Source organism: Tachysurus vachellii, chromosome 2 (assembly GCF_030014155.1).
Source record: "Tachysurus vachellii isolate PV-2020 chromosome 2, HZAU_Pvac_v1, whole genome shotgun sequence".
In the NCBI taxonomy this organism is placed as follows: domain Eukaryota; kingdom Metazoa; phylum Chordata; class Actinopteri; order Siluriformes; family Bagridae; genus Tachysurus; species Tachysurus vachellii.
This window is the reverse complement of record NC_083461.1, coordinates 7,180,035-7,192,806: the sequence shown is the minus strand read 5'-3', so window position 1 is coordinate 7,192,806 and position 12,772 is coordinate 7,180,035. Positions and strand designations below refer to the sequence as shown.

The 12,772-nt window shown below is 39.0% G+C and overlaps 2 protein-coding genes across 2 annotated transcripts in view; both read left to right on the top strand.

Moving 5' to 3' along the window:
- Window positions 1-2,197, top strand: part of mtr (5-methyltetrahydrofolate-homocysteine methyltransferase) — a 28,039-nt gene extending 25,842 nt beyond the window's left edge. Inside the window, exon 33 of the mRNA XM_060895050.1 lies at window positions 1,568-2,197. Coding sequence (XP_060751033.1) covers window positions 1,568-1,654 — 87 coding nt within the window. The 3' untranslated portion in view covers window positions 1,655-2,197. The remainder of the gene's footprint in view (window positions 1-1,567) is intronic.
- Window positions 2,198-4,836: 2,639 nt separating this feature from the next.
- Window positions 4,837-12,772, top strand: part of ryr2a (ryanodine receptor 2a (cardiac)) — a 160,332-nt gene continuing 152,396 nt past the window's right edge. The window contains exon 1 of the mRNA XM_060895086.1: window positions 4,837-4,957. Coding sequence (XP_060751069.1) covers window positions 4,910-4,957 — 48 coding nt within the window. The 5' untranslated portion in view covers window positions 4,837-4,909. The remainder of the gene's footprint in view (window positions 4,958-12,772) is intronic.

The following is a 12,772-nucleotide window of genomic DNA, read 5'->3' as shown; positions in this document are numbered from 1 at the left end:
AGCTTAAGTAACACACAGTTAACTACAACTGTGCACAGATAAGTACCCTAATACTTGCACTATTTGTAATTACACAAAATGTATGTATGAGAGGTATAAGTGAGGTATTTGTTTTAGAGTAAAGCATCATTATTAGTAGCATACATGTATTTATTTAAAGACAGCAGCTCCTACTGTTCACATATTGGAGAAATATTTTAAAAGAGCACCAGTTTCTTTTAGTGCCTCTCCACTTAATAGTGCAGCACCAAAATAGTGACCGCATGGAAGATTATGGGTAATTTACCTTGTCATGCTCAGCTGTGCTAGCCGACTGATGATATCTGTGGTATGTTCGTTTACTATGGATTTCGACATTTTCCTTTTGTGAGAAAAGAAACGGAAAGCATTTGAATGGAAACTCTTTTATAATAGAGGTCTTTGGTGCATTTGTTGATAATATGAAATTAAATGCACATCTCTATAATTCAGTTGACTAAAACTGTGCAATTCTAACGATAAATGACTTACGATAGGACAGACATAGGGGGGCACGGTGGCTTAGTGGTTAGCACGTTCGCCTCACACCTCCAGGGTCGGGGGTTCGATTCCCGCCTCCACCTTGTGTGTGTGTGGAGTTTGCATATTCTCCCCGTGCCTCGGGGGTTTCCTCCGGGTACTCCGGTTTCCTCCTCTGGTCCAAAGACATGCATGGTAGGTTGATTGGCATCTCTGGAAAATTGTCCGTAGTGTGTGATTGTGTGAGTGAATGAGTGTGTGTGTGTGTGCCCTGCGATGGGTCGACACTCCATCCAGGGTGTATCCTGCCTTGATGCCCGATGACGCCTGAGATAGGCACAGGCTCCCCGTGACCCGAGGTAGTTCGGATAAGCGGTAGAATACGAGTGAGTGAGTGAGGACAGACGTAAAGAAAAGTCCGAATTTTTTTTCATTTTTTCAACAGAGGACCATTATATAGTTTCATATATAAGTGTAATATATCAACAAGTACCACACATTCAAACATTCGCGCACCTTCACATACACAGCGACTCGCAGCACCAAAGTGGCCTGGACACCATTCATTTTCAACAAGAGCTGGCGACTTCCTGCCACGTTAACGACGATATGCTAGCACGTCCAGTGACAAAGTTTATAAAATTTCACAGCGACGTCCAGTGGAAGTGAAGACAGTAGAACGCACATGATCCGTGCCTAGGAGCACACACTGCTTCTCGTTCATCCCGTATGATATGAATCGTATATAAATTGGTGAATTTTATATTTAGAATGTTTCCTTTTAACTGTAAGAATTTATTTCAAGTGCTAATTGCCCCAGCTGCTTATAAATGTTTTTATGATGACATCCAGTAGAAAGGAACGTCTTACTGGCGACTTCATAGTACAGCGATTGGTGACTTGGAGTGATAAAATTCCTTTATGTGTAAAGGTTAAAAAGGTTTTCTGTTTTTTCTTTTGTTATCTTATTTGGTTTTTTTTTTGTACAGGGAAATTCATGAGGTTATTCAAGACTAGTTTGACAAAATGCCATCGTATTCCTTTTGGCTAATTTGTTATATGTTTGCAGGTGGAAGATTATGCCAGGAGGAAGGAGATTTCTGTGACTGAGGCAGAGAAGTGGTTGGCACCCAACCTGGCCTACGACACTGATTAAGCCACATGACCACAAAGATGACACTTGATCAGAATGGTTTCAATTGTGGACCTTGACACTAGGTTAACCAAATTTTTACAATAGTAAAACTATTGTTTTATTTATTTTTAACAATAACACTCTTGTTTTTGTCTCCGTTAAATTCTGTAAATTATATTTTTGCCATTTTAATCTATAAATTTAAAAATTACACCTTCAATATAAGGTATTATACAATTATAATAATTGAGTGCATTATCTAAATGTAAAAGTGTGAGATGTCTATGGAAAAGACATGGAAAATGTTTTCCAAAGTTATCCCTTTTGAAGGGATTTTCCCAGGTTATTTCTAACGCCAGACAAATGTTTACAATCTCCAAAGATGCTCAAAGTGGAAAAAAAAATTCCACTTAACGGTTTCATGTTGTATAGTTGAACATGCCTTAAAAATGTCTAAGTTAGACATGTCTTTATAGTAAGCAAACTGTCTTAGAATAAAATACAAGAACGACATTGTATTTTTTTTTTTTTTTCTGGATTTAAATTAAAAGTCATCGATAGCGACCTAATTGTCTTCCGTCTCTTGCTTTACTCCCAGTGCACATCACAACAATCTGGCAGATAGCATGCCGTATTCACTTACATTCATTAATCCAACACACTTTAGAGATTTCCCTGCTCTAACCCAGCTCATTCAACTCCATTAGCAATTAATTAGCTCCAGGAGCTCAGCTGGGCTTTTGCCAATTTAATTTACCGACCAACTGCACATGCCACCATCCTACACACAAACTACACACATTGTAATAAATGTTTCCTTCACACTGCTAATGTGTATCTGGATACTTTTGTTCTAATATTTATTTTATGTATAAATGTACAGTTTTTGGTCATTTTCACGATCCCTGCCCTCTTTGGATGCAGTGTATGATGAGAAGATTATGGATAGAAGGATGGATGGATAGATGGAATTGTTAGATTTATTTATTTATTTATTTTCAGAAATAAAACTTGAATAGAATCAAAAATAAAATTTGATTTTCAGTGTGAAGCATTTAATTTGAAGGTACAGATTGCATGCGCTTGTAACATCAGAATAATTAATACAATGATATTTTCATTTGTCATATACCTTTCATTATTTTAGATTTAAGGGCAAAAATAAACCTTTAATCCAGTTTTACCAAAAGGAAACGATGTGAATTACTATGTTTTAAGTAGTAACCCATTTACAATATAAGTATTGACAAGTAAATTGGCTAGCTTTTTGGTTAGCTGTTTGATAGCAATGGTAGTTCATAAGTAATGTTTATGATGCTAGTGAACGTAGCTTCCATTGAGAGGAAGGGAGCCAAACTACTGCTCATTGTCTGTATGGTCTGCTGTCTGTCGTCTGCATCTTCTGCATATACTACGTTAAAATTTTATTCGTCAAGTACACAATCGTACACGTAGTGAAATTCTTTTTATGACTGTCCTTGATATAAACATAGAAAAATAGGCAAATACAAAACCCCGTAATTAACTAGTGAGTTCATAAAACCCCATGATTGACTAATGTCTCTGTGATTGACAGGTGATATACAGTATACTTCAATTCAATTTATTTGCATAGCGCTTTTAACAATTCACAGTCTCAAAGCAGCTTTACAGAAGTATAGAAACTGAAAATTTCTATTTTTAAAAAAAAAAAAAAAGTTTAAAATTAAGTTACTATGTACAGTATCTCTATCATCTATCCCTATCCCTAATGAACTAGCCGGAGGCGAATGTGGCAAGGAAAAACTCCCTGAGATGATATGAGGAAGAAACCTTGAGAGGAAACAAGAGTCAGAAAGGAACCTCGTCCTCATTTGGGTGACACTGAACATAAAATAATGTCAATGTAAATAGTGTCCTTTCTACAACAGTTTATAGTAAATTCTAAGTTCACCACAGACCAAAAGCTAATTCCTTCCTGCCAAGGTCTTCATATATACCATCACACTACCCATCACGCATGGGCAGTTGACCAGTACTTGACCTCTCTTGAGAACGAGTGAAACATTTAAGGTGTCAAGACTTTTCACTTTCCGTCCCAAGCATCGTTAACCAGAGGAGTTCAAATAAATGCTAAACATAAAATAACTAATAGAATTTAAAATGAAATTAAATTGTGAATCATGTGCAAACCAATAGGTTCTCATATAGGTACAGTCCACTCTGAAAGTATTAAAACAGTTAGGTCAATGTTTTAGGCTTTGCCTCACATTGAAGACATTTGGGTTTGAAATCAAAAGAATATAAGACGATAGATCAGAATTTCAGATTTCATTTCCTGTTACAATAGGTGTGTTAATTAACGAAGAAAATGGCACCTTTGTCTGTTAATTGACTTGGCCAGTCTAAAACCTTTCAATTCAATTCAATTCAATTTATTTCTATAGTGCTTTTAACAATTTCCCATTGTCTCAAATAATCTTTACAGAAGTATGGAAACAGAAGAGAGAGAGAAAAAGAAATAAATATAATAATAATAATAATAATAATAATAATAATAATGATAATAATAATAATAATAATAATAATAATAATAATAATAATAATAATAATAATAATAATAATAATAATAATAGTGATGATGATGATGATGATGATGATGATGATGATGATGATAATAATAATAATAATAATAATAAGAAGAAGAATAAGAAGAAGAAGAAGACATAATAATAAAAATAAATAAGTGAATACATACAATTAAAGTTTAAAATGAATAAAAATGTAACTTAAATTTAAAACTATACTATACTATATATATATATATCCCTATCGCTAACCTTCCACTTTTTCTTCCACAATATACATAATTATATATCATGCACATCCTTACAATTTTATCTAATATAAAACATTTTTATTTGGGTTTTGGCTGCAACAATGTCCCATTAAACACCGTCTCGCGCAGAAACCGTTATAGCCGTTAGATTTTAAAACTATTAAAACTACTGTATTAGAAACTAAACATTTTTAAAAACTTAACGGTCACCAGAGGGCGCTGCGTATCCTATTGGCTCAATCCGTACGCACCTGCCTTGCCCCGCCCACTGAACGCTCCTGTCGTCCAATCAGCGCCCGTTTATTATTCCGTTATATTTTCCTCCGTGTAGCTCAGTCATATCACGGGTCCGGGCGCTGAGAACGCTCTCTCTCTCTCTCTCTCTCTCTCTCTCTCTCTCTCCCTCTCTCTCTCTCTCCCTCTGTCTCTCTGTCTTTCTCCCCTGCTGCGGCTTCACCATGGCCGAGGGCGGAGAAGGCGAGGACGAAATCCAGTTTTTACGCACCGTAAGTACGACCCTGGGCTTTAATTCACAGCAATATGGACCAGTTAATAATGTAGAGTGTACGAGGAGCGCGTCGTGTTAAATAGAGGTGTACGTGCGTGTACGTGTGTCGGTGACGCGCGTGTTTTTTATTTGTGGTTAAACTGACAGCTAATATTTTTGTATTATTTCCGACTAGGATCTCTGCTGTAGACACGCGCGCACACGCACACACGAGCGCGCGCCCGCGATGCGTGTTTGCGCATGGAGAAAATGATGCAGTGCCGTTTACACTCCTTTAGAGCATCACACACACACACACACACACACACACACACACACACACACACACACACACACAGGAGACAGTGTGCATGAAGCTTTAAAACACAAGACACGGTTGGAGTTTCAATGGAAATGACTTTTATGTAAGCTTAAAAGTTTCATGGAGCTAAAACCTCTGATGATGTGCTGTTTATTCTGTCTGGTGTAAGTGGGACTTAATTACATACAATAAGACCTAGGAGGCACAAAGGATTGGTGGTTAGCACCAATAGCACTTGAGAGTTCTACCTGTGCTTTTGGAGGTTTCTCTCTAGGTCCCTGGACTGAATGGCCTCCATAAATTGTCTGCAGCGTGTGAATGGATGTGAGAGATCGTTCCCTGTGACTGGTTGGCACGCTGTCTAGGGTCTCCAGACTTGTGCCCCAAGTCCCCTGGCACAGGTCCCGAGTTACCCACAACCCTGCGTGGGATAAGCGGTACAGGAAAGCGATGGACGAAAGGCCAGACCTCGTCCGTCACATCGCAGGAACGTACTTTACTCTGTGAAGTCAGCCAGCTAGGAACGTACTCACGCAACACTGGAGGTGTTCGACCTCCATTCTACTTCAGTACAGATGAAGACAGAGTCGACCATTTTTACACTTTCACTTGTTCATGTTCAGGCTGTTGGTTGATGGGACTTTTCGGAAGCACCGATTTAAGACCTTCATGGTTGAAATGACCAAAAAAGGTCCATCAGCATGAACATGATGTATTTCACTCATTTCTATAGCACTTTTAACAATTCCCATTGTCTCAAAGCAGCTTTACAGAAGTATGGAAACAGAAAGACATAAATGTAGAAGAAGAAGAAAAAATAAGGATAAAAACAAACAAGTGAATATATACAATTAAAGTTTAAAATTAATTTAAAAATGTTCATTTAAAATTTCAAATTCTGTATATAGAACATCAGGACTGACTAATAGCTCCGTAAGAAGAAAGGATCAGGCTATCAGGCTAGGAACTCGGACACTGGGAGCTCGGGAGTGGCATACATATATATATATATATGAGAGAGAGAGAGAAAATTGTTAGGTATGATTGTAATCAAGTGATGGACAACACAATTATGATCAGATTCAACTGCCCCTTGAAACACCAACAATTAACCGTTTCATGTGTAATTTTCCCATTTACTCACTCACTCATTCATCTTCTACCGCTTATCCGAACTACCTCGGGTCACGGGGAGCCTGTGCCTATCTCAGGTGTCATCGGTCATCAAGGCAGGATACACCCTGGACGGAGTGCCAACCCATCGCAGGGCACACACACTCTCATTCACTCATTCACTCACACACTACAGACAATTTTCCAGAGATGCCAATCAACCTACCATGCATGTCTTTGGACCGGGGGAGGAAACCGGAGTACCCGGAGGAAACCCCCGAGGCACGGGGAGAACATGCAAACTCCACACACACAAGGTGGAGGCGGGAATCGAACCCCCAACCCTGGAGGTGTGAGGCGAACGTGCTAACCACTAAGCCACCGTAATAATCTCATATATGTACGTGTTAGGAAATGATAATGATTGTAAATGATATAAACCGCTTCCAGATAACCTGACAGCATCATTAATTTAATGTAAATCACGAGATTTCTGAATCTGTGTTCATTCCTACTGTAAAAAACAATAACAAATCATTAGTTAGATATTCAGAGAGAATCAAAATTCACATATCATGCAAAGGAAATCGGAAGAATCTGGATACGCTCAAAAATAATTTATTCACAAAAGGGTTAAGATGCCATAATTTGTCTCGTATTATGCAGTAATGAAATTTGATGACTAATTAATTAACACTGTTAGATACGAATGTAAAAGTGCTGCTGTGCCGCATTTCACCAGCTCTAAACATTTCATTAGATGAAGATCTCCTCACTAATTCAACACGACAGTATTAGCTGGCATGTGTAACAGGTCTCAGGTTTGTCATTTGTGCTGTAAGGGTTGGTGCATGGATCAAAGCCAGATTATCTATAGTCACACGTGACCCTGTGTGCATCCGTGTCAATTACAGGCCATAATAACAGCCTCGTTACGATAGCTCACTGACAATGCCTGTTCAGCAGTTCACAGGAAAAATGTGTGTGTGTGTGTGTGTGTGTGTGTGTGTGTGTGTGTGTGGATTGGCTCTCTTGCTGAAAGAAACGCTGACGGTTGATCACTCAGGTTGCTAGTCTTTGCAGATCTGACGATGTCTGAGTTCTTGTTGCTAGTGTACACATTTAATATCAGCGCACGTGTGCTGTGTAATGGCCTTCTCTTTTCTGAAGTGTGCCTTGCACAAAGTAAGACACACAAAGTTACACGAAAGTAACAAGCACAGTTGTTGTGTTACAGTTGCGTTACAGTTAGTAAACAGACTGTCATGCATCACTATGCCTCAGTGAATGTTCAGTAAGTTTGTCCAATAAATTTAACAACTGAATAGAAATCAGTAAATGATTCTTATCACTAACATTTTAGAACTTCTGTGTCATGTCCTGAAGTATATCGTTATTTATTTATTTATTTATTTATAAGCAGGAATGATATAAAGGACATTATGAACTTAGTAACTATAAATGCTATATTTTTGGCCACAAATCACATCAGTATACAGACTTGAGAGCCATACAAACACCACAGCGCCACTTTTGTTACATGTACTGTATTTTCTTAATGGCACATTGTATCTACAGTCCACTTTCTGGATCATTAGCCCGGATCCCTCCTTGTTAACAGTTGGGATTGGCAACATGTCGTTTACTAAACAAAATGTCATTGCCTTTGTCATTTTGTTCCAGCGTTTTCTTTTTTACCTTAGGGAGAGCAACTGGCAACCTTATAGAATTAAAGCAGTTTGCTTAATGTTACTTGTTCTGGCTTTTAGCTCGTGTATATTCTGGTCTGTGTTTTTGCTTGAGGTGGCAGAACAAATTTGATGTGTTTGCACCCATTATTCGGTACGGGTTTTGACACACATTAGAAATCACAGACGTTTGATTCACATCTGATCTTCTGTATCCAAAGAAGATCAAATTATGGAGGAAGCTTATTTCTTTCATTCTTCTTCCTAGTCTAGAGTTGGGACTCCACCTTACCATACATTTTTTTGCGATGTATGTGTCAGATGCCCATGTTGCTGTGCATAAACGAACCATCAGCTTTATCGTCCATATTGCAGGATGATTAATGCTTATCAAGAGGTTGGACTTGTACTGGTATATTGTGTACAATTTGCCTATCTTGTCTCTAGCAGCGGCATTAGAGCTGTTGTTGTCGTAGGTACATAATCATTTACTGCTAGTGTTTTTAGCTCAGATGAGTAAGTGTATAAAGCCTACAGCACATTCACCCCCATGTATCTATATACCTATTTATCTATACAATGTCTTCTGACTTGTTAACACATTAAATAATGCACATGTCAGTGTGAAAACTAGCTTTTCGATTTACAAGACATGCCAGGATTTGTACTAGCTAATATCTATGATATGATATATCTACCAGCAAATTAGCTGAACACGCTAACTGTACTAGCTGAAAACACTGTCCAGAGACACCAATGATCTCTGCTCTTCCTCCAAAGCTTTTTCTCAGGAATGGTTTTTTACACGTTTTCTGATGTCAAGTATGGTAGGATTTGAGGAATCCACAGTTACAAGCTTTATTTCTGTTTTTTTTCTGAGTCAAAGTTGACGTCGAAGATTATTATATAATGATTATGATTATAAGAGTCAAAGTGGTGGGAGGGGAGGTTAAAATTTTTATACTGAGCAAACAACACGATTGGTCCATGTAATTATATGAGACAGTCATTTGGAATTGACATTTTACAGCATAGAGGTATAATGATGCACTCCAGTTCCAGTTCCATTAGATTCATTATACTAGCTTCATGATTTGATATGCTTAGTATGTTCTGAACGGTCGTCTGTCATTTTGTTACTCACTAGGTTAAACACAGAGTTAGATTGTGGGGGTGTGGTAGCCTAGTGATCATGGTGTTGGATGCTGACTACAAGACTGCTAGCTACATTCGAAACTAAAAACATGCTACAAAATAATAATGATGGAGGAAAAAATATCCAAATCAGTAGAAAAGGCTCTATATCAGGGTCAGGGGAAAGTATGTTCAGGGCCAGGTACACAAATATAAATCAGACTAGCACAGTTTCGGACTACATATATGTCACACGTAGTACATTAATTCTCAGAAATTTCTCGGGTTCCTACCTGCTTTCAGTTCCTATGTACTGCTCGACATGGAAAAAAGAAATAAAAACGTAAAACTGTTCTTTCATCATGCCGTGTCATATATCATATTGTGTTAAAACGAAGAAAAGAGCAGAAACCATTTTTACACAGATAGCTTGTGCTGCTAATAGCTAATATGAATACACCTGGCACATGTCGCTCAAAATAATTACATTAAAATAATTGTTTCAAATATTACACTTCATATTAAATACATTTCCTATAGACAAATGGGCCATTTACTGTTCAGCATGCGGTCCACTACATTTGGCACTACCCATGACGCTTTCTGATCAGAACTGGACAGACCGAATATGTCCATGAGCGACAACAGTAACGCTCGCTCCGCACCAAAAAGAGACAAACCTCAAGCGACACAAGCAATTTGTCCCCCACTAGTGTGAATGTAGGGTAAGATGGAAGACTGTGTTGGATATCTTTGACTGATGGCCTGTTTATTGGCCCAGCAGTTCCATAGAGTTGAACAAGCTCTGATGCCTTACACTTCCATGTCTAGTGTCACCTGTGTTCTGAGAACGATCCACCTTTAATTGTGATTATATGGATCTAACCCTGTTCAGACCAGGATACAGACTGGTCTCATACAGTCTTATGTTTATTTACAGGACTTTACATCATACCCCTTACCTGCTCTCACCTAGCAGTTTGAATACCTTCATCAGAAACTGCTAAATAAATGTTATCACCGCCTTTATTTATTTATTTAGTATTCACTTCTATTGCACCACTATTGCACGCATTACATATGAGTTCATGTCCTACGTAACATCCATCTATTATGACAAGAAAAGATTCGGAACACCAGACATTTGAAAAGCCACCTACATTTCATAGCAAACCACATTTCTGCTTGTCTGAGGAATAAACGTAAACATATGGATGAAGACAAGCTTGACAGAGCGAGCATGTTCCAGTCTGCTAGTCCTGTAATGATCCCATCTTGTTGCTTTTCTTCAGAATCTTCTCCACTCGCTTGCTCGCTGTCCTTGCTGCTATTTTTCTTCTTGGTCATGTTTTTTTTTTTCTTACTTGTATATTGTCATGTGACACGTGACCAGTAGAATTTAGGCACTCTTTTGATGATGTCATCCTGTTTCTACTCTTCAGAACATTGAATGAATAGTAGTTGATGGAGTAGTTTACAGTTATTTTTGCTACCAGAGGTCTTTTACACCTACTGCTTTATGCCATTTTTTATTACTGCTTACAAACACTGCTAGTATTTTTTTTAATACCGCTAATATACATTATGTGAGAACAACAATGTTGTCCTGACAGCAACTAAGCCTGCGAGTGATGCAGAATATAAAAGAGTCGGGATTAAGACATGCTTGTTGTGTGCGTTCATGATCTGTTCTAACATTACTGTATGTGTCTGTGGTATAAAATGTATTCATTCATTCATTTTCTACCGCTAATCCGAACTACCTCGGGTCACGGGGAGCCTGTGCCTATCTCAGGCGTCATCGGGCATCAAGGCAGGATACACCCTGGACGGAGTGCCAACCCATCGCAGGGCACACACACACTCTCATTCACTAACACAATCACACACTACGGACAATTTTCCAGAGATGCCAATCAACCTACCATGCATGTCTTTGGACCGGGGGAGGAAACCGGAGTACCCGGAGGAAACCCCCGAGGCACGGGGAGAACATGCAAACTCCACACACACAAGGTGGAGGAGGGAATCGAACCCCCAACCCTGGAGGTGTGAGGCGAACGTGCTAACCACTAAGCCACCGTGCTCCCCATAAAATGTATTGGAGTATTAAAAAAAACTGTGTACTGCTACTCTGGTGTTACAGAGTACAGACACCCGGTACAGATTTCCTCAGTGTTTGGATCTTAAAATTGAAAGCTTTTTGTTAATTATAATGTTTGATACACTCCTCATCCACAATGGGTGTAAGAGTAAGAGTTCAGAGAGCTCCACCTTCCTCTGTCTGAACTAGAAGGGTCCCAGATTGTGTGACATCCCACATTCATTACTGAAGTCACAGCAGAGGCTCTCTGATTTACACTGTAATTAAGTGTGTGTGTGTGTGTGTGTGTGTGTGTGTGTGTGTGTGTGTGTGTGCCTGTGTGTAAATGCAATATAGATGTTCTGTAGTGCTGCCTTGATCTATCACTGTTGTAAGGGAACACTATTCCTCTCGTAACATTGCTCTCTAATCTCTCTCTCTCTCTCTCCTCTCTCTCTCTCTCTCTCTCTCTCTCTCTCTCTCTCTCTCTCTCTCTCTCTCTCTCTCTCTCTCTCTGCTTTTCTTGATCTCAGTCTCTCATGCTATAATACGATCTCTTTCTCCATACAGACTCAGTTGTGTGTGTGTGTGTAAAGGGATACTGCTGCAGTCAGTGTCTAGCTTCACACAGGAATTGTGTCATACTGCATTGCTAGAGAGTGTGAAACCCAAGGGAAACCTTTCACATGGTGACATTTTTTTTTTTACTATTTATGGTTCGGACTACAGGCTTTTCCCGAACCGCCAAAAATCTTTCTCTTTTGTATTTATGTAGCTTAACTGGAAATAGATTCAGCACAACTTGTGAGGTTTAAACGCTGTTGTCTACCACCAGCACCATTGAAACAGGTGAACTGGGAAACTGAACCGCAGGCACGAGTCACATCAGGTATTGGAGACATCTGTTCTCGGGTACTGCGCACTTAGTGATGTAATTGGTTCAGATTTTCACAAGAGTACTTCCTGTTTAATCTTTTGTGAAAAAATGCATGTCTGTGCAAACCTACAGGGCTGAAAATCTTACATGTAATCAGCTCCTCGTTTGCAGATTCAATTGAAGTACGAACCACACAATCGATTCGCAAAGGGTTCCTTTATTTGAGCCTATGATAACTAGCCTATAAAGACTTATATAGAGCCCTTACAAGCCCAGGATCAGACCTGAGTGTAGAGACAGTCAGGACTGGGCTCTCAGCTGTGCCACCATTCATTTCATTTGTGAATATGAAAACTTGTACATGGACATTTGGTCAGTTGGTTTTGATAAAAAAAGGGAGAAAGACAGAGAAATGAGACCCTAGTGAAAACCTGACTGATGTACTGTCCATCTCTTTCTCCTTGTCTGTGTTCTCTCTCTCGCGCTCTCTCTCTCTCTCTCTCTCTCTCTCTCTCTCTCTCTCTCTCTCTCTCTCTCTCTCTCTCTCTCTTGCTCTCTCTCTCTCTCACTCTCATGTATCATGGCATGTGTCATGTGACCAACAGCATTTAACCGTT